The 19,293-nt window shown below is 41.0% G+C and overlaps 1 protein-coding gene and 1 gene segment (V, D, J or C); both read right to left on the reverse strand.

Annotated features, from left to right (window-relative positions):
• On the reverse strand, positions 1–505 carry LOC117350422. The segment is given in 2 exon segments: positions 1–371; positions 460–505. Coding segments are annotated over 2 exon segments (417 nt in total).
• Positions 506–14,822: 14,317 nt separating this feature from the next.
• LOC117350423 (olfactory receptor 1509-like) lies at positions 14,823–15,770 on the reverse strand. Its single transcript, XM_033924702.1, has one exon. The coding sequence runs from the start codon at positions 15,768–15,770 to the stop codon at positions 14,823–14,825; it is 948 nt and encodes a 315-aa protein (XP_033780593.1).
• Between the last annotated feature and the right edge of the window lie 3,523 nt (positions 15,771–19,293).

A 19,293-nucleotide genomic window follows, 5' to 3' on the forward strand; every position in this document is an offset into this window, starting at 1 on the left:
TCAAACACTGGAGGTATATTTAGGAGGTTTGTGTACAGAGCTCTCCTTTGATCCAGTCACTGTGTCGTGCTGAACCCCGCAGAGGTAGACTGCTGCGTCTGTCGCGCTGAGCTTGGAGATGGTTAGACTGGTAGAGTTCAAAGTCACCTCCGAAGAAAACCTCTCCCTGGCAAAGGAAGCAACAATGCTAAAGCTTCCTTTATTAGCTTTGTGCAGGATGTATTCCAGCCCTTGGTTGGGATATTGTCGGTACCAGTAAAGATATGCTGTCGCAGTGTAACTGATAGCATAGGAGCAGTTCAGAGTCACCGTCTCTGTTTCTCTGCCAGAGGCTCGAAGTTCTTGTTGGACCGAATCACTCAGGACATCACCTGCATGGAACAACAGTAGACAAATATCGGTATCTCAGCTACATATTTTAAGCAGCTACATAGTTTCAACCTTATAGAACATGGTTACCTGAATTAACAAGTAGCAAGAAAAACACGAAAACAAAATAAGCCATGATTTTAGGAGGAACCTCCCCCCCTCCCCCAGAATGGTATCCTAAATCTGTAAGGTATTGTTTCTGCTTCTTTAAGCTAATGTGCTGCACGGTCACAGCCACAGTCACACTCACTTCATCTAAGGAAACACTCGAGCAAAATATAAGAGCATGGGAGGGCAGAGTTTTAAACAAAGCTGTGTTTCACAGGAAATCTAGCTGTAGTTGTGGTGAACAGTTTCACTTCTAGGGATTGCTTTTCTCAGAGTGATTTTTTTTTTTTCTTACACGATTTCACTGTGGTTTTAGCTTTGCTCAAACTTTTTGGTTGAGGGAGAAGGGTATCAGGTGTCCCCTTTGCAATACAATACTTCCCCCTACCGTGCAATGTATTTATCTAGTCTGATTAGGATATTTCCTACTAGTATTTTAGCCCGTTACATTAACGGGTGCTAGAATATATGTCTGTCTGTCTTTCTTTATTTCTGTCTCTCTCTCCCTCCCGCTGTATTTGTTTCTGTCTGTCTCTCTCCCTGGCCCCCTTTGTCTGTCTGTCCCTACGCTGCTAGAACGGTGGTCAGCAACATGGCAGCTAGGCTTCAATGCTAAAAAGTGCAAGGTAATGCACCTGGGAAAGAGAAACCCGCACAGAACTTACATACTAAATGGTGAGACCTTGGCCAAGACCACGACGGAACGTGATCTAGGGGTGATCATTAGTAATGACATGAAGGTTGCTAATCAAGTGGAGAAGGCTTCCTCCAAGGCAAGGCAAGTGATGGGTTGTATTCGTAGAGGTTTTGTCAGCAGGAGACCTGAAGTAGTGATGCCGCTGTACAGGTCCATGGTGAGGCCTTATCTGGAATACTGTGTTCAATTCTGGAGACCACACTACCGGAAAGATGTGCTGAGAATCGAGTCGGTTCAACGTATGGCCACTAGGATGGTCTTGGGGCTCAGGGATCTCACGTATGAAGAAAGACTGAATAAACTACGGCTGTACTCACTTGAGGAACGAAGAGAAAGGGGAGACATGATTGAAACATTTAAGTATATCACGGGCCGTATCGAGTCAGAAGAGGATATCTTCTACCTCAAGGGATCCTCGACCACCAGGGGGCATCCGTTAAAAATCAGGGGAGGGAAGTTCCATAGCGACTACAGAAAATACTTCTTCACTGAAAGAGTAGTGGATCATTGGAACAAACTCCCACTGCAGGTGATTGAGGCCAAGAGCGTGTCAGATTTTAAGAGACAATGGGATGTTCACATGGGATCTCTAAGGGAGTAATATCAGAGGGGGGGAATTTGGAATGGGCAGACTTGGTGGGCTATAGCCCTTTTCTGCCGTCTTTTCTATGTTTCTATGTTTCTATGTCTTTCTGTGTCTCTCCCTACCCCTGTGTCTTTCTTCTTGTCTCCCTTCCTCCCGCTGTCTGTCTTTCTTTCTCCCCCACTTCCCTGTGCAGCAGCCACAGCAGCATTCCCTCCCCCTTCATGTCCCTGTGGAGCAGCATTTTCCCCTAAAGCAGCATTTTGATCCCCCCCCCACTTCTCTGTGCAGTAGCCACAGCCGCAGCATTCCCTCTCCCACACCCACACACACCACGTTTCCCCTACCCCCTTTCCCTTCCCGCGGTCCCGACAAACCTGCAGATTCCAGCAGTGTGTGCAGCACTCTACACACGCTGCTTTGGGGCCTTCTACTGCCCTGATTTACTCTGGCACATCCCTGATGACATCATCAGAGACGCGGCAGAGCAAATCAGGGCAGTAGAAGGGCAGGAATCAGCGTGTGTAGAGTGCTGCACACGCTGCTGGAATCTGCAGGTTTGTTGGGACCGTGAAGAACGTAGCGGCTGGAATGTTTTGTTGGGCTTCCCTTCCCGCGATGTGTCGCCGCAGCTCCTTTCGATCCCCACCAGCGTCGGAGAGCAGGGAGTCCAGCGCTGAGTTCAAGTCCTGCAAGCACTAACTGCGAAGGTCCGTGAAAGAAAAGGACTCCTGCAGCACTTTGAAGTCCGTTAATGGCGAACGTAAAGACCGCGTCAGCCAAATTGAATTCAGTGGCTGAGGGAAAAAGAAAATGCCTCGTTGGGAAGATGGCTTGGGACTCGCGCATGCGCACTCCTGCGACCACAGACCTACGGATCATGGAAGCACGCAGATAGGAGTTCGCATGCGCGGCTAGCGTTTTATTATATAGGATAGCAGATAGTGAAAGGTAGGTCAGCAAATATGGAATGGATGAAGGGAACAGAACTCTGAGAACATGACAGTGTAGGGGGTGAAGAACTTATGTGCACGACGAAAGAGCGGGACTTGGGTGTGATTGTGTGTGACGATCTTAAGGGGGCCAAACAGCTTGAAAAGGTGATGGTGAAAGCTATAAGGATGCTAGGGTGCATAGGGAGAGGTACGGCTAGTAGGAAAAAGGAGGTATTGATACCCCTGAATAAGACTCTGGTGAGACCTCACGTAGAATATCTTCAAAAAGATATAAAAAGAATGGAGTCGGTCCAGAGGAAGGCTACTAAAATGGTATGTGGTCTTCGTGATAAGGCGTATGGGGACAGACTTAAAGATCTCAATCTGTATATTTTGGAGGAAAGGCAGGAGAGGGGAGATATGTTAGAGATGTTTAAATACCTACGTGATATAAATGCGCATGAGTCGAGTCTCTTTCATTTGAAAAGAAGCTCTGGAATGAGAGGGCTTATGATGAAGTTAAGAGGTGATAGGCTCCGGAGTAATCTAAGGAAATACTTTTTTACAGAAAGGGTGGTAGTTGCTTGGAACAGTCTCACAGAAGTGGTAGAGCCAGAGACTGTATCTGAATTTAAAGGACCTGGGGGATCTCTCAGAGAGAGAAAGAGATAATGGTTATTGCGGATGAGCAGACTAGATGGGCCATTTGGCCTTTATCTGCCATCATGTTTCTATGATGAAAAATGTGTTGTAGTCCAAGAAAAGGATACTTAGCTGCAACATACACGATGAGCTTAGTTTCTATGAAATCCAAGTTGACTAGCAAGACAATCACACTGCTATAAATGAAAATCTGTAAGGAGGAGGTATCATGTTAAAAGATTAGGGGGGAATTTATCAATCTGTGCTACTGAGGAGATCGGGATAGAAAACAACCTATCTTAAGAGGCTAACTCATTGATAAGTTCCCCCCTTAGTCTAATAATGATAATAATAACAGTTTATATACCGCAATACCGTTAAGTTCTATGCGGTTTACAGAAGATTAGTGGGGTACAAGTTGAGTTGACGTACAAGTTGAGTTAACTTAAGGGATGTGGGAACAATGGGGAGAAAGGGCAAGTCTACTGCTTCAGAAATGAACTAGCTAGTGTTTTTAGTGCCGGCTGCCGCGGTAACAGCTCCGATGCTCATAGAATTCCTATGAGCGTCTGAGCTATCACCGCCGCGGCCGGCATTACAAACGCTAGCACGGTTTGTAAAGGAGGAGGTAAATTTGCACAGGCAACTTAATTAACAAGCCAATCGGTGGCAATAATTGAGCACTGACAAGCAATTATCGGTACCAGTCGGTACTAAATGCTGTTACAACTTCCCGGCAAAGAGTTCCAGAGCTTTAGTCATTCACCCCCTCTTTTACAAAGGTGCGCTAAGCTTCTTAGCGTGCTAAACATTCGCTAAACGCTAACGTGTGCATGTTATCCTATGGCCGCATTAGCAGTTAGAACATGCATTGATTTAGCGCGTGCTAAATCCATGATAAAAACACTTAGCACGCCTTTGTAAAAGAGGGCCTAAGTGAAAAAATATTTCCTCCTATCATTTGAAAAAGAAGAGAAAAAAACACAATTCATGTTTTGCTGTTTGCGCTTAAAAAACATTTAACACATGCTAACAGGGTACAAGACGACCCTGTTAAAGTGTTTTGTGGTAATTCCCCCTGTTAGCCTAGGGCAGGGGGGTCAAAGTCCCTCCTCGAGGGCCACAATCCAGTCGGGTTTTCAGGATTTCCCCAATGAATATGCATGAGATCTATTTGCATGCACTGCTTTCATTGTATAGTAATAGGGCAAGCTGCACATTGGTGATATTTAAAGAATTTTTCTGAGAGGGGGTATGGCTTGGGCAAGGAGCAGGGGGAAGGAGAAATTCTATACATGGTGTGCAAACATTGGTATGGAATAAACTGCTTAGTGCTATTCCATAAACCGTGTCTAAAGTTAGGTCTAGTTTATAGAATAGTGCTTAACACTGGGACCCGTGACTAAATTTAGGCACAACTAAATCCCCTTGCTTAACTTACATATAGATCAGGCATATTCAATAACAGTGCACATAAATTTTCAGAATGCCTAGGACCCACACAAGCCCCTCCCATGGCCCCCTTTTCAGTTTTGTGGCCTAGAATTCATATGCACCTCTTTATGGAATATATCTAAAAAGATGCACATGCAAATTCTAGTTAGCATAGCTGCATTTAAAAAAAGTTTTGGACAACTTCCTGGAGAGAAGGATTGCCTGGCTGGCCCGGAAATTCCTCTCCAACATCAGAATTGATGTCGGGGAGGGGAGAGGGAAGGCTTGTGCAGTTGCTGCATGAAGATGATCTGTTATTGCGGCGGTTGCTTGAAGAAATAGGCTGCGGTGGCAGCAGCTTGGGGGGGGGGAGGGAGAGAGAAAGAAAGAAAGAAAAGAGGGGCAGGGAGAGAGAAAAAAAAAACACAAAGAAAGGATGCACAGTCAGAAGGAAGTGCAACCAGAGACTCATGAAATCACTAGACAACAAAGGTAGGAAAAATGATTTTATTTTCAATTTAGTGATCAAAATGTGTCAGTTTCGAGAATTTATATCTGCTGTCTATATTTTGCACTATATTTAACAGGTTCCCGGGGAGGGGGGTTTCTGGAGAGGATCCATGAGGATCTGGGGGGGGGGGGAGGTCCGGGGAGGGGTCCTGTCCTGTTTTGAGGAAAAAAATAATTGTCACATTAGTTAAACCTGACATGAAGCAAGAAGTGAAACGTCAAATGAATGGAAATATCCCTAGTGGCTGGAACTGGAATTGCAAGTTGTAAAACACTTTCTTTTCTTGTACACCTGCTGACCCAGCTTCTTCCACCGTGTCACTTATTGCACAGAAGTAGACAGCAGCATCGCTTTGTTCCGTTTTCTTCTTACTCAGAGTGGTTGATCTCTGGGTTTGGTCCGTGTCCATAGTAAATGTCCCAGCTTCTGTGGAGCCTCTAAGCCCCCTGCCTAAAAATTGCAGTGACAGACCCGGGGGTTGCATGTACCAGTACATGTACTCCTGGCTGGAAACATTTTGCTTGCATGCTAGTTGGACTTTCTCTCCTTCCAGCTGGGAGATCTGAGAGGGCTGAAAGACTTGGCAAATCCTTTTCCTTAACACTGCAGAAAGAACATAGTATGAAGAAAAAGTAATGGACCAATATATTCAGAATTAAAAAAAAAAGAGAGAGAAAACAATGGAATGATAAGAATTTATTATTATTTAAAAATCAACTTAAGCTCCATAAACAGATGATTGGAGATCAGGTTTAAACAAAACTAACACAGGAAGGCATTAAAAACAGTTGCGTTTTCAACCTTTTCTTGAAATTCATCCTCCCAGCACAATATCACAGAATTCCAGGAAGCATTAACAGACACAGGAAATATTGTTTCTCATAAATTTTAGACTTGAAGAGACTGCTCGTATTTGCTTCAGAAATCTCGTAATCTAATAACCTGGATAGCAGCTCAGTTTTTCTCCTGTACTTAACTTTCTGTATTGATAAAATAAAGAACAATTCTTTGTTTTAGTTTTATCTAATATCGAATAGCTTTTCAGCCTCAATATCTGGAGTTAAGCAAAATACCAGGTTATCAGAATGACTGAGGTATAAATGAACCCTTTGCTTTAATTGAAAGAATATGACTTGTAAGTTAATAAACATGACTTTGGGTTATTGTCCTGTTAGTAGGATCTAGGAAAAACGGAATTTTTCACTTACCCAGGACAAATATAAAAAGAATTGAAGTCCTCACCATGATGCCTGAAGATTTACTGAAATACTCCTACAGGTATCTCAGACCCTTATCTATGCCTATGAACATATGACTGACTTCCTCTATGATGCTTCACCATGACTAACACTAGTCTCGTTTTGTGGCATGAGCAGGGCAGGATTAATTTGTCGAGGGCCCCTAGGCACACAAGTACACTGGGCCCCCCTGCCCTGCCCCCTCCCACCATGCGCCCAGGCGGAAACAGGAAGCTGCATCAGAGGGAAGCTTTGGACAAGTAGCACCGCTTGCACAATTACAGTTCCCGTTGCCTTTCTTACCTGCGTTGCTTGCTTGTCTTACTTTCCGTCGATGGGGGGGGGGGCCGCGTTGCTGATCGGGGTGGGGCCCGCGTTGCCGATTGGGGGGGGACCCGTGTTGCCGATCGATGCTGGAGGGGTCCATTGCCATTTGGAAAAAAACAATGTTGATGCCCTCCTTCATCAGGCCCCCCTGACCATTTCAGGCCCTAGGCATGTGCCTACTTGGCCTATTGGTTAATCCTGCCCTGGGCATGAGAACAGTTTATGAGTTGAGTTCATGACTCGTGTAGTAATGCTTAAAATTTGGTAACATCATTCTGGTCAATTTTTACCCTCCCCCTTTTACAAAACTGTAGCGTGGTTTATAGCGCTGGCCATGGTGGTACAATCTCTAATGCTCACAGGAATTCTCTGAGTATCAGAGCTGTTATCGCCGCGGCTGGTGCCAAAAACTGCGCTATAGTTTTGTAAAAGGTGGGGTTAGCCAGCTGCAAGCAGTTTTTAAAAATTTATTTAGGGCTCCTTTTACTACGCAGCGGTAGTGTTTTTAGCGCGCGCTACGTGGAAAAACTAATGCCAGCTCAATGGAGGCATTAGCGTCTAGCACACGCGGCATTGTGGCGCACGCTAAACGCACGCTAAAACCACTAGCGCAGCTTAGTAAAAGGAGCCCTTAGTTTTTTCCAAAATACCGCAAGTTGCTGGCTAAGTTAAACCTGGATATTCAATCCCTGGCCATGCCTGGGCATTTGCATCGAATGTCTGGGTCTGACTGGACTGCGGCTGCACACCCAAATCGTGGGTCCTATTTTCTTGTTTATTAAAAAAAAATAATTTATTTTAAAAATGTATTCACCACATGATTTGCAATTCTTGACAGGGTACAACTACTTTATTTGCTAAACACTTTGAAAATTAACTTTACCAAACTTAGGGCTCCTTTTAGAAAGCTACGCTAACGGCCCCGAAGCCCATAGAGATTTAAAGGGCTTGGGGGCTGTTGCCATGCGGTAGCCACTAGCATGGCTTTGTAAAAGAGACAGTTAGTCTTATTCTTATCTGGTTTTTTATTTGATAACTTAACTATTGTAAACCGAGTCGAGCTTTCCTTGAATGATGACTCGGTATATAAAGTCAAGCTTTAGATTAGATTAGATTTCAACTGCACATAAATAATAAAATGCTGAAAACAAACCGAACAAAAGAAACAGCTTCACCAGTTGCCTGTTATGTTCCGTATAGAATATAAAATTCTGACACTTATACATCAGGGAAGGCACCATGGTATTTAGTACAAGTACTGAGAAAGTATTTACCGTCTCGATCTCTGTGTTCGGAGTGTACAGGGAGTACGCTATGAAAAAACATGGATGACAGCAATCTCTGTGGCTGGTCCACAGTTATGGAATGCACTAACTGGTTCTTTGCTTTTCATTTAATAATTGCTATTTATGAAGCTAAATTAACCCTCCCTTGTGTTCTTCCCATTCATGTTTTTCTTCCTCTTCTATTCAAAGATTGTAACTTCCTCCCTTTTTCCCACACGACTCTCGTCAGTTTTAACTCACATTGTCGATTTCATTCTGTACGTCAGCACTTATATGTTATTTGTATATTGTTATTACGTTGTACATCGCTTAGCAAACTAAATAAGCAATCCATTAAGTACGAATAAACTTGAACTTGAACTAAAAACTCAATTATTTGTCAGGGCATATTTGTAGACTTGCTATATTTTGCCTGTCTGTTAATTTGGGTCTGTAGACTATGACAGTTGTGATGTTATATTGTTGTATTGACATAATATTATGTATGTTATTGCAATAATCTGCTTAGGTTTTAAAGCGAAATAAAATTTTTTAAAGTAAATATATAAACCAAAATAAAACCGTCCATGTAATGACAATACAATATTAAACACCATCACTAAAGGCCCTGCTGAAGCAAAAATGTCTAAGGTCCTCTTATACTAAGCCACAGTGGAGGTTTCTACCATGTCCCAGGGTGCTAAATGCTCCGACGCTCATAAGAATTCTCATCTTTCCTTTTGTGTTTCTTTCAGAGTCAGGAAATTTAAGAACATAAGAATAAGTCTGACTCAGAATAGCCTTACTGGGTCAGACCAAAGGTCCATCATGCCCAGTAGCCCGTTCTCACGATGGCCAATCCAGGTCACTAGTACCTGGCCAAAACCCAAGGAGTAGCAACATTCCATGCTACCAATAAGGGCAATACAGTGGCTTCCCTCATGTCTTTCTCAATAACAGATTATGGACTTTTCCTCCAGGAAATTGTCCAAACCTTTCTTAAAATCAACTACGCTATCTGCTCTTACCACAACCTCTGGCAATGCGTTCAAGAGCTTAACTATTCTCTGAGTGAAAACAATATTTCCTCCTATTGGTTTTAAAAGTATTTCCCTGTAGCTTCATCGAGTGTCCCCTAGTCTTTGTAATTTTTGACAGAGTGAAAAATCAATCCACTTGTACCCATTCTACTCCACTCAGAATTTTGTAGACTTTAATCATATCTCCCCTCAACCGTATCTTTTCTATACGAGAGGAGTTCCATCCCCTTTATCATCATGGTCGCTCTTCTTTGAACCTTTTCTAGTGCTGCTATATGTTTCTTGAAATAAGGAGACCAGAATTAAACACAGTACTCCAGATGAGGTTGCACCATGGAGCAATACAGGGGCATTATAACATTCTTAGTCTATTTATCTTATCTTATATATCTTATCTTCAATATTTGGTTGTTAGTACTTAATTATTGATAATTAAGGGCTCGATGCTCAATTAAATTGTGCACACAAATCTGGACATCATATATAGAATCTGGGAGATTGGTTGTACATTCTAGAATTTTAGGTCTGTATTCTTCCAATCTGACAGTATGAGATGGTAGAATATCTAGTAGATCTTCCATGGCAGTTCTTAAAGTCCTTGGGGGTTGATACGAATGGGAATTGCAGCATTAACTGCTGGTACATTATTGTTCAGTACTTTAAAGATCAACACCATCTTATAATGAAATCCCCATTCATTTGGTAATCAATGAAGTGAAACAAACACAAGAGAAATGCTTTCATCGGAATATAATCATACTGTAAGCTCTTGTACCTCTACTCTGTCTTGACCCATGGATTCCTTGGGTCCAGCTTGTCACTGACTCTCTTCTCCTCCTCTCAACCCTTTGTGCCTTTCAATTAATGCAGTATACGAGGGTGCTTTTGAAAAGTTTGGTAAAGAAAAGCAAGTTAAACAACGTAGTCTCCATCAATGGCTATGTCCAACAAGTTTCCAGTTTTTTTGTATCATAGGAAAAATAGCTTACAGAAAAAAAACTGGAAACTCTCTGGGCTAACTGTATAGCCCTCAATGGAGACTACCTTGCTTATTTTGCTTTTTTAATCAAACTTTTCAAACCACCCTTGTTTTTAAGTGGTATATAAATTTTTTAAATAAAAAAAAAAAATAAATAATGTCATCTACTACATTTGTAAGACTAACGTATTTATTGATAAGCCCTTCTGTGTTATACTCTCTCCATGTTTCTTCTTGTCTGATTGTTTGACGTTCATTACATTTGCCAATTAGATTTTTTTTCTGAACACCACCTTGATGTCACTGATAGAAGGTAATCTATAAATAAATTTAATTTTTATCTTTACATATTAAACTAGAAAATTGATTAGGATCCTGCTTGGAAAGAATGTGCTGTTAAAAGCAAAATAATGCCGTGATGATTAATGCCTCATTTTAATTTCTGAATGTACATTAATTGTGTGCACATGTGACTTTTTTCTTCTGAATCATAGACAGAGCAACAGGATGCTGCTGCCCCCTTGTGGAGTTTGATATCTGTCTAAAATCACTTGATGGCGAGAGAAATTATAGCAAATCTATATAATGTATTTAAAAGCAGGTTTATTTATTGGTTAACAAAGTAAGTCTCTAATCAGAAATGTATCCCATTAGGGCAGCAATAGAAAACATTTGGGAGGAAAGATATTTATATTATTATATGAACATCCTCAAAGACTGGGGAAACAGTAGAACGTCACATATTGTAATAAGATCTTATTTCATTTTTGTGCTGTTGTACAAAGAATGATTTTGTTGTGGACTACTGCAATGCCTGTACCTGAGAATAACTAAAATCAGGTGCAGGGCATTGCAGATGATCCAGAATGCCATGGCTAGATTGATAACCGGAACACCAACATATGAGTATATTACCCCATATCTCCGACAACTGCATTGGCTACCAGTTGTATTTAGAATCCAATATAAAGCAATTATGTTATGTCATCAATTTCTATATGGTATGATTCCCCAATTTTTTTAAGAGTTTGATGTCTGGTTACCAACCATCAAGATCATTGCGTTCTGAAAATTCAGCACTGTTGAAAACAAAGGCCAATCCCAAGTATGTGGAAACGAATGCTATGACCTTTTCATGTGGAATGGCCTTGTTGGCCAAATTCGAAAAAGTGGCGATAGGAGTTCTTTCAAGAAACTGTTGAAAATGTAATTATTTGTTGATGCATTTCTTTGAGCATTTGACCTATTGTAAGGATTGAATCTTTCTGCCCAGGATTTTATTTGTTCTGATCTGTTTCAATATTTTATGTATGTAACTTTTTTGTAAACCGTTTTGGAATAAAACGGTATAGAAATTTTAAAAATAAATATTAGAAAGTAGGGGAATCTTTCACTAAAGATTAGCACAAATAAGGGTTACCAGATGTCTAGATTTCCCCGAACATGGCCTCCTTTTGAGGAGATGCCGGGGATCTGGATGGCTTTTCAAAACCTTGCGCTTTGTCTAGGTTTTGAAAAGAAATTGCGTTGGGAGGGGGCATCTGTGCATGCGTGAATGCCACGCGGTGATGTCACATGCATGTGCAGATGCGCGTGATGTCATTCTTTTTGAAAATTAGTCGTCTTCTCTGTTTGACAAATTTATCACTTAGTCGGGTATTTTTAACTTTTATTGTACGATTTTATTTTTATGGTATGAATGTATTTCACTGACTGTCCAGTTTCTTATGGTGTAAACCACCTAGAACTTTTGGTAATGGCGTTATAAAAAAATAAATTTATTATTATTATTATTGTCATTGCATCGCATCTGCGCATCCGCGGATTCCTTCCTGTCCGACAAACAGGTAGCGGGGGTGGAGCTGTGGGGCGGAGCTGGGGCATAATGGGGCAAGGATGGTTGGAATTTGGCAGGCCTGGGGGCGGGTCTAGGGGGGGTCCAGATTTTACTGACATGAAATCTGGTAATCTTAGCACAGATTATCTGCCAAAGAACCCATGTATTCCTGTGTGCCTTGCTGGAGATGACATGCGTTAATCTATAGTAAAAGACACCCTATGGCAGACTCTTTTCACAGCTTACAGGGGATGTTCATCTTGCCCCCTTCTAAAGAGCCCATTGCGAATTAGGCCTAGTACTCCTCTCCTTATTGAGGCTCACTGGTTACCCATTTCACACAGAGTGACATATCAAATTCTGCTTCTTACTTTTAAGTCCAGACAGCAGCGTTCACCTGCATATATTGATAGATTACGTCTTCCATATACTCCTTCTAGATCACAGTGCTCCAGTTATCAAAATCTCCCTGCAGTTCCCTCTTTGCATCATTGACATCAATGTCCAAACAGGGTTTTTTTTCATATTTTAAAAGCTGTTCTTCAGTTATCCATCTCTAAGAATATCTAACCCCTCGCCCCCCTTCTGTCATGCTGCACTAGAGATTTTTAGCACAGGCCAGTGAGGTCAGTGCTGCGATGCTCATAGGAATTTTTTGAACAGCAGTGCATTTAGCATGCCAGATTAAGCTAAAACCCTCTAGCACAGCTTCATAAAAGGAGCCCTAAGATAAATGGAAGAATATTAAAAAATATATAAAACTAGGCTAGGTAGAAATCTGAGGGAACAGTATGTGTTGGGAGGTGAGAGGCTGATAAGTACAGACAGAGAGAGGGACCTTGAGGTGATTGTGTCTGAGGATCTAAAGGCATCTAAACAGTGTGATAAGGCAGTGGCTGTAGCCAGAAGGATGCTAGGCTGTATAGAAAGAGGAATAACCACTGAAGAAGGGAGGTGTTGATGTCCCTTTATTGGTCATCGGTTAAGCTGCACTTGGAGTATTGTGTTCAGTTTTGAAGGCCATTATCTGGTGAAGGATATAAAAAGACTTGAAGCCGTCCAGAGGAAGGTGATGAAAATGGTAAGGGGTTTGAAGCAAAAGAAGTATGAGAAAAGACTGGAATATGTGCACTCTGGAGGAGAGGAGGGACAGGGGGGATATGATACAGACGTTTAAATACGTCCAGAGGAAGGTGACGGTCTAGAGCAGGGGTGTCAAAGTCGATCCTCGAGGGCCGCAATCCAGTCGGGTTTTCAAGATTTCCCCAATGAATATGCATGAGATCTATGTGCATGCACTGCTTTCAATGCATATTCATTGGGGAAATTCTGAAAACCCGACTGGATTGCGGCCCTCGAGGACCGACTTTGACACCTGTGGTCTAGAGGAAGGTGACAAAAATGGTAAGGGTTTTGAACCAAAAGAAGTATGAGAAGAGACTGGAAAAAAGATGTGTTATGGGTTGAGTCGGTTCAACGAATGGCCACCAGGATGGTCTCGGGACTCAAAGACCTCCCGTATGAGGAAAGGCTGAATAAGTTGCAGCTATACTCACTCGAGGAACGTAGAGAGAGAGGAGACATGATAGAGACGTTTAAATATATCACGGGATGATATCTTCTTTCTTAAGGGTCCCTCAGCCACAAGGGGGCATCTGCTGAAAATCAGAGGTGGGAAATTTCATGGTGACACCAGGAAGTTCTTCTTCACCGAAAGAGTGGTCGATCGTTGGAATGAACTTCCACTTCAGGTGATTCAGGCCAGCAGCGTGCCAGATTTTAAAAGGAAATGGGATACACATGTGGGATCTCTAGGGGGTAAAAATGGAAATGGGATACACATGTGGTATCTCTAGGGGGGTAAATTCAAGGGGGTGGGGTCGTTAGAGTGGCAGACTTGATGGGCTATGGCCCTTTTCTGCCGTCATCTTCTATGTTTCTATGTTTTTATGTATGGAGAAGAGGAGAGACAGGGGAGATATGATACAGATGTTTAAATACTTGAAATTAATATAGAACCAAATCTTTTCCAGAGAAGAGAAAATGGTAAAACTAGAGGGCATAATTTGTGGTTACGGGGAGGAAGACTCAGGAGCAATGTTAGAAAATTATTTTTCATGGAGAGGGTATTAGATGCCTGGAATGCCCTTCCAAGGGAAGTGGTGGAGAGGAAAACGGTGATGGAATTCAAAAAAGCGTGGGATAAACATAGAGGATCTCCAATTAGAAAACGAAGGATGTAAGTTAAAGAACTAAGGCTGGTACTGGAAAGACTTACACGGCCTGTGTTCCATATGTGGTGATTTGGTGTAGGATTGGCTGGGGAGGGCACCAATGGGAACTTCACTAACTTGGAACACGAGGATGTTACTGGCCAGACTATATGGTAGATATCCTGCAAACAGAATGGTTGGATAGGCTGGAGTGAACTTGGATGGCAACTTCAGCATTTGAAACCTAGGACAATACCAGGTGGACTTTACAGTCTATGACCTAGAAATATCAAAGAAGAGAGAAGTTAATTTGATCATGCATTTTTAATGGGTATAACTAATGGGCAGACTGAATGGATCGTTCCGGTTTTTATCTGTCGTCATTTACTATGATACTATATTATTATGTAATATACGGGAGCCTACCTTAAGACATCTAGCAACACCTAAGTCTGCTTATGTGCCGTTAGGTGTGATTCTATAAATGTCACCTTGTGGTTGGTTGACAATCATGTGAAGTGGCACCTACAATGTAGACACACTTAGGTACCATTTATAGAATCTGTCCCTAAGAGCTCACATGCTAACTACACACTAATTGGTTTGTATGGGAGAGAATATGGATTAACGGTTGAGACACTGAATCAGTTCAGATACATAACTTCAAAAGACAATTTCCTTTGTCCCAGCTTCTTCATAGCTTTTTTCACCTTCTCATTTCTAAGAGTATAAATTATGGGGTTTAACAGTGGAGTGACAAGGGTATAAAACATAGAAACCATTTTATCAGCAGGAAATGTCACCGAAGATCTCATGTAGATGAAAACACAGGGGCCAAAAATTAAAGTGACCACCATTAGATGGGAGGCACAGGTAGAGAAAGCTTTCCACCTTCCCTCTGTTGAGTGTATGTTTAAAATAGTGAAGATGATGTATACATAAGATATAGATAACACCAAGAAACAACATACAGACATTGCTCCACTGTTGGCCATAAGCAAGATTTCATTAATCGAGATATTAGAACAAGCCAACATGGCTACTGGATGAACATCGCAGAAGAAATGATTTATTTCATTGGGACCACAGAAGGTTAGCTGAATTATCACAAGAGCTTGTGTGAAGGAATGAATGAAACCCCCTATCCATGTCAAGATCACCAGTCGCAGACATGCACTTCTGTTCATTATTGTGGTATAACGCAAAGGATTGCAGATGGCAACATAACGGTCATAAGCCATCAGGGTCAGGTGAAAGAATTCGGAACCCCCAAAGAAATGCAAGAAAAACAATTGAGCAATGCAATGGTTGAACGAGATGGTCTTGCTTTGAGAAAGAAAATTAACGAGGGAGTTGGGCACAATGACTGTTGACAGACACAAATCCAAGAAAGACAGGTTGCTGAGGAAGAAGTACATGGGAGTGTGCAGGTGAGGGTCCACATATACAGTTACCACAATGAGAAGATTCCCAGCTATGGTGGACAGATACACCACTAGGAACAACACAAAGAAAAATACTTGTATCTCTGTAGTACTGGAAAGGCCCAGGAGGATGAATTGCATAACACTGGTTTCGTTCCCAGCTGCCATTTATTTGGTCTTATCCAAGTTTATCTAGAGAGAAACACAAACAGGAAAACAAAACAAACCAAAAAACTTGAGACAAATTCTTACAGAACAATAGAAGCTTTCATGCTTTATGGTAGAGACTTAATCTGTTGTTAAACCTTGACCTAAAACCAAGGAAGTTGACCCAATACCTCCACAGTAGAGAAATATGACCAAAACAAAAGACTGTGGAGGGTTGATGTTCCTGAGATGGACTTTATTATTAATTCAACTTGGTAATCCACAAAAAAACATATAAACATATAGGAATCAATCCACATTTTTTAATAATTTAATAATAATTTATTTTCTTACATACCACCCAACCGCAAGTTTCGGGTGGTTCACAGCATAAGAACTGAGACATATCATTGAAGACACAAAATACAGTAGAATTCAGTGGATTACAATACAGTGAAATACAATATGATGAAGTACAATGTAATATAATGTGAAATCATCGCATAAATTTACCAAACAAATAGGTTTTTATCGATTTTCTGAACTCAAGGTAAGATTGGGATTGGGCAATTAGAGGACACAGCCAAGAGTTCATTTTCCCCGCTTGAAAAGCCAGAGTTATATCTAAGAAACTTTTAAAATGACAGGCTTTCAGAGTGGGGTACATAAACATACCCAAGTTTCTTGTGTTCTTATTTGATGAGAATAATTTTAGTTGGGTGGATAAGTATGATGGTAGTAGTCCGAAAAATGCTTTATAACACATGCAGCCGAATTTAAAAATAACTCTAGATTCGAAAGGGAGCCAATATGGGTCCTATATGTTTATATGTTTTTTTGTGGATTACCAAGTTGAATAAATAATAAAGTCCATCTCAGGAACCTCAACCCTCCAGAGAGTCTTTTGTTTTGGTTAAACCTCGACCTGTCATATTGTCTCTTCTCCTGCATGGTCAACTACACTCACTAGTTCACCTGAGCCTGCTAAATGAATTCTGCTGTCCTTGCTTTCCTTGTGTTTGTTCTATGGCCACACCTCAGTCATCTCTGGGAACAAAGCATCCAAGAGGTGGTTCACTATCTCTATTAAAGGTTGTGTTCTGAATTTAGATCCTTTAAAAAATTGTTGAAAACCCATCTATTTGTTAGAGCTTTTTTATAAATAAGAAGATATTGATAGTTCTTTCATAAGGACCAAAGTTGATCTGGGACACTGATATTTTATGTGATTTTCTGTATGTAGATGTTTGAATTTGTACATTTTTAAGTATGTCTTTTACATTATGTATGTGAACTTGTTATCCACTTAGTTGATAGGCGGACTAGAAATTTTTAAGATAAATAAATAAATCCCCATATCTGATTGTTCCAAGAGAATTCCATGAGCAGTAGATGTGACTAAAAGTCTTTCTATCTATACCCAAGGATTAATTTCTGGGGGAAGACAGCTCAGCTCTTTTTATTTTTTTGAGACTCCAGCGTAATAGGGTATGTTTTGCTCTAGCCCCTCTTTTCTAGTCAGCCTACAGGGAAGAGGTGGGAGAGGTGATCTTGACGCAGAGCAGAAAGCTGCCACTCTGCTTCCTAATTCAATCCTTCATCTCCTCTTCTTCCTGGCCCTATCTTGCATGCCTCATCCCACAATGTCACTGTTGCTTTTTCTTTTGCAGCAAATTAAGTCCTTTCTATACCCAGTTCAGCAACTCATTTGAAAAGTCCTTCCTCATTACAGATATAGTAAAAGGCACACATTCTCTCTTTGGCAATCTCTCCACATGAAATGTAGACATAGTTGGGTGCCCACCAGATCTCTTTCATTTTACTTAAAAACATAATAAAGAATTTGACCTTGTTACAGCTTCATGGCCATGGTCTTTAAAATGTTTGGCAATTGTATTGTATTTATAATAAAGACTTATAGTAGATGATGATGACGGCAAATGAAGACCTATATAGTCTATCCAGTCTGTTGAACAAGATAAACTCATAGCATAAGGTATTATGCAATGCTACATCTGTAGGTGGTGAAATCTGTTTCATTTTAACCAAGGTCTTGGAATAAGGAATGCTGTTGACTTGATCCTTAGTTAAGACTTTTCCTTTTCCATAGTTTTTAACTATTTACGCTTTCATGTTTATGTTTTCTTGTCTATGCTGATCAACTCATTTATATAAGTTATGATTACAATTTTACTATGATGGGTAGATCTTTAATCATTTATCGGCATTTTGTTCTTTAAATGAGAGTTCCAATGCATTATACCAAATAAGTTGTCATTCTAATGAGAAAATACTGACAATATTTCTATTCAAGGTAAATGAAATGCACGATTTCAATACTCTTCATCTTGGATCTGTCTGGCTTTCATAATTTCTTACCTGCTTCCCTTTATCTGACCCCCCTATATTTGCTTTTTGTTTTATTTCATGTTTTCTGAAAGATTTTCTCTCTTTTTTATATCTTCTGGACATGCACACCTTCCATGGGCTCTAATCCTGATTCCAGCAGCCTTAGGTCCTTGCTGTATCCATTAGCAACTGTTTTGGTCCCTGGCATCTCTCCAGACTGCTGAAGAAATTCTCCAAACAGATAGTTTTTCATCTTCACCATTACACATCATGTTCCACTTGAGCTTGCACTGGATAACAACTCAGTCAGCTTCAACTGGAGCAAAACATTGACCGAGACTGGGCAAAACAAGGGAAGGGGTAAAGGAGAGAAAGCAAGTGAGATGGAACAAAGATAAACAAGGACAGAAATATGGCACCTGAGTCACTGAGAATTTTCATGAATTCTGTATCTATCGGGGAAAAAGCTTAGTCAATCGGCCTGGATTTAGGGATCATTGCCTTACTCTTGTACCATGGACAGAGATATACATTCCATCAATGTCTCTATAAGGGGTCCTTTTACTAAGGTGCGTTAACTGATTTAGCGCACCCTAACCAATTTGGGGCTCCTTATACTAAGGTGCGTTAGGGCATTATCGCGCGGAATAGCGCGCTTTGAATGGCTGCGTGCGCTAGACCTTAACGCCAGTATTGAGCTGATGTTAGTTCTAGCCGCGTGATATCCTGCGTGCGCTAAAAACGCTAGCGCACCTTAGTAAAAGGAGCCCTTAGTGTGTGCTACAGATTAGCACTCATTAAATGCTAAGGCGCCATAGAATATAATGCTAAATCGGTTAAAATGCGCTTTAGTCAAAGGACCCCTAAGTAAAGTATGCTTGTCTAACCTTATTTAGTGTCAATTGATTAAAAATAAAATAAAGGTAAATAATCCCTAGAAAGATATAGAATAAACTTCTGAGGGGCTGAAAAGTTTTCAGCCCAACGAAGGAATGAATGACGTGGATAGGATTCAATCAATGATCTGAAACAATATCAAAACATAGAATTTCATTTCTGCAAATTGGCACGTAGAGGGAAATTTTCAAAGATGTGCCAAAGGTTAGTCGGTGGTAGGGCACCCTATCGCCGGCTAACCAACCAATTCGGAAGCACGTTTTCTAAAAAAAAAAAAAAAAAAATGAAGGCGCCAAAT

This window comes from Geotrypetes seraphini, chromosome 16, assembly GCF_902459505.1.
Source record: "Geotrypetes seraphini chromosome 16, aGeoSer1.1, whole genome shotgun sequence".
Lineage (NCBI taxonomy): Eukaryota > Metazoa > Chordata > Amphibia > Gymnophiona > Dermophiidae > Geotrypetes > Geotrypetes seraphini.

Bases quoted from the DNA above. Each gene is read 5' to 3' on its own strand.
- LOC117350423 (XM_033924702.1), bottom strand. From the start codon at position 15,770: ATGGCAGCTGGGAACGAAACCAGTGTTATGCAATTCATCCTCCTGGGC.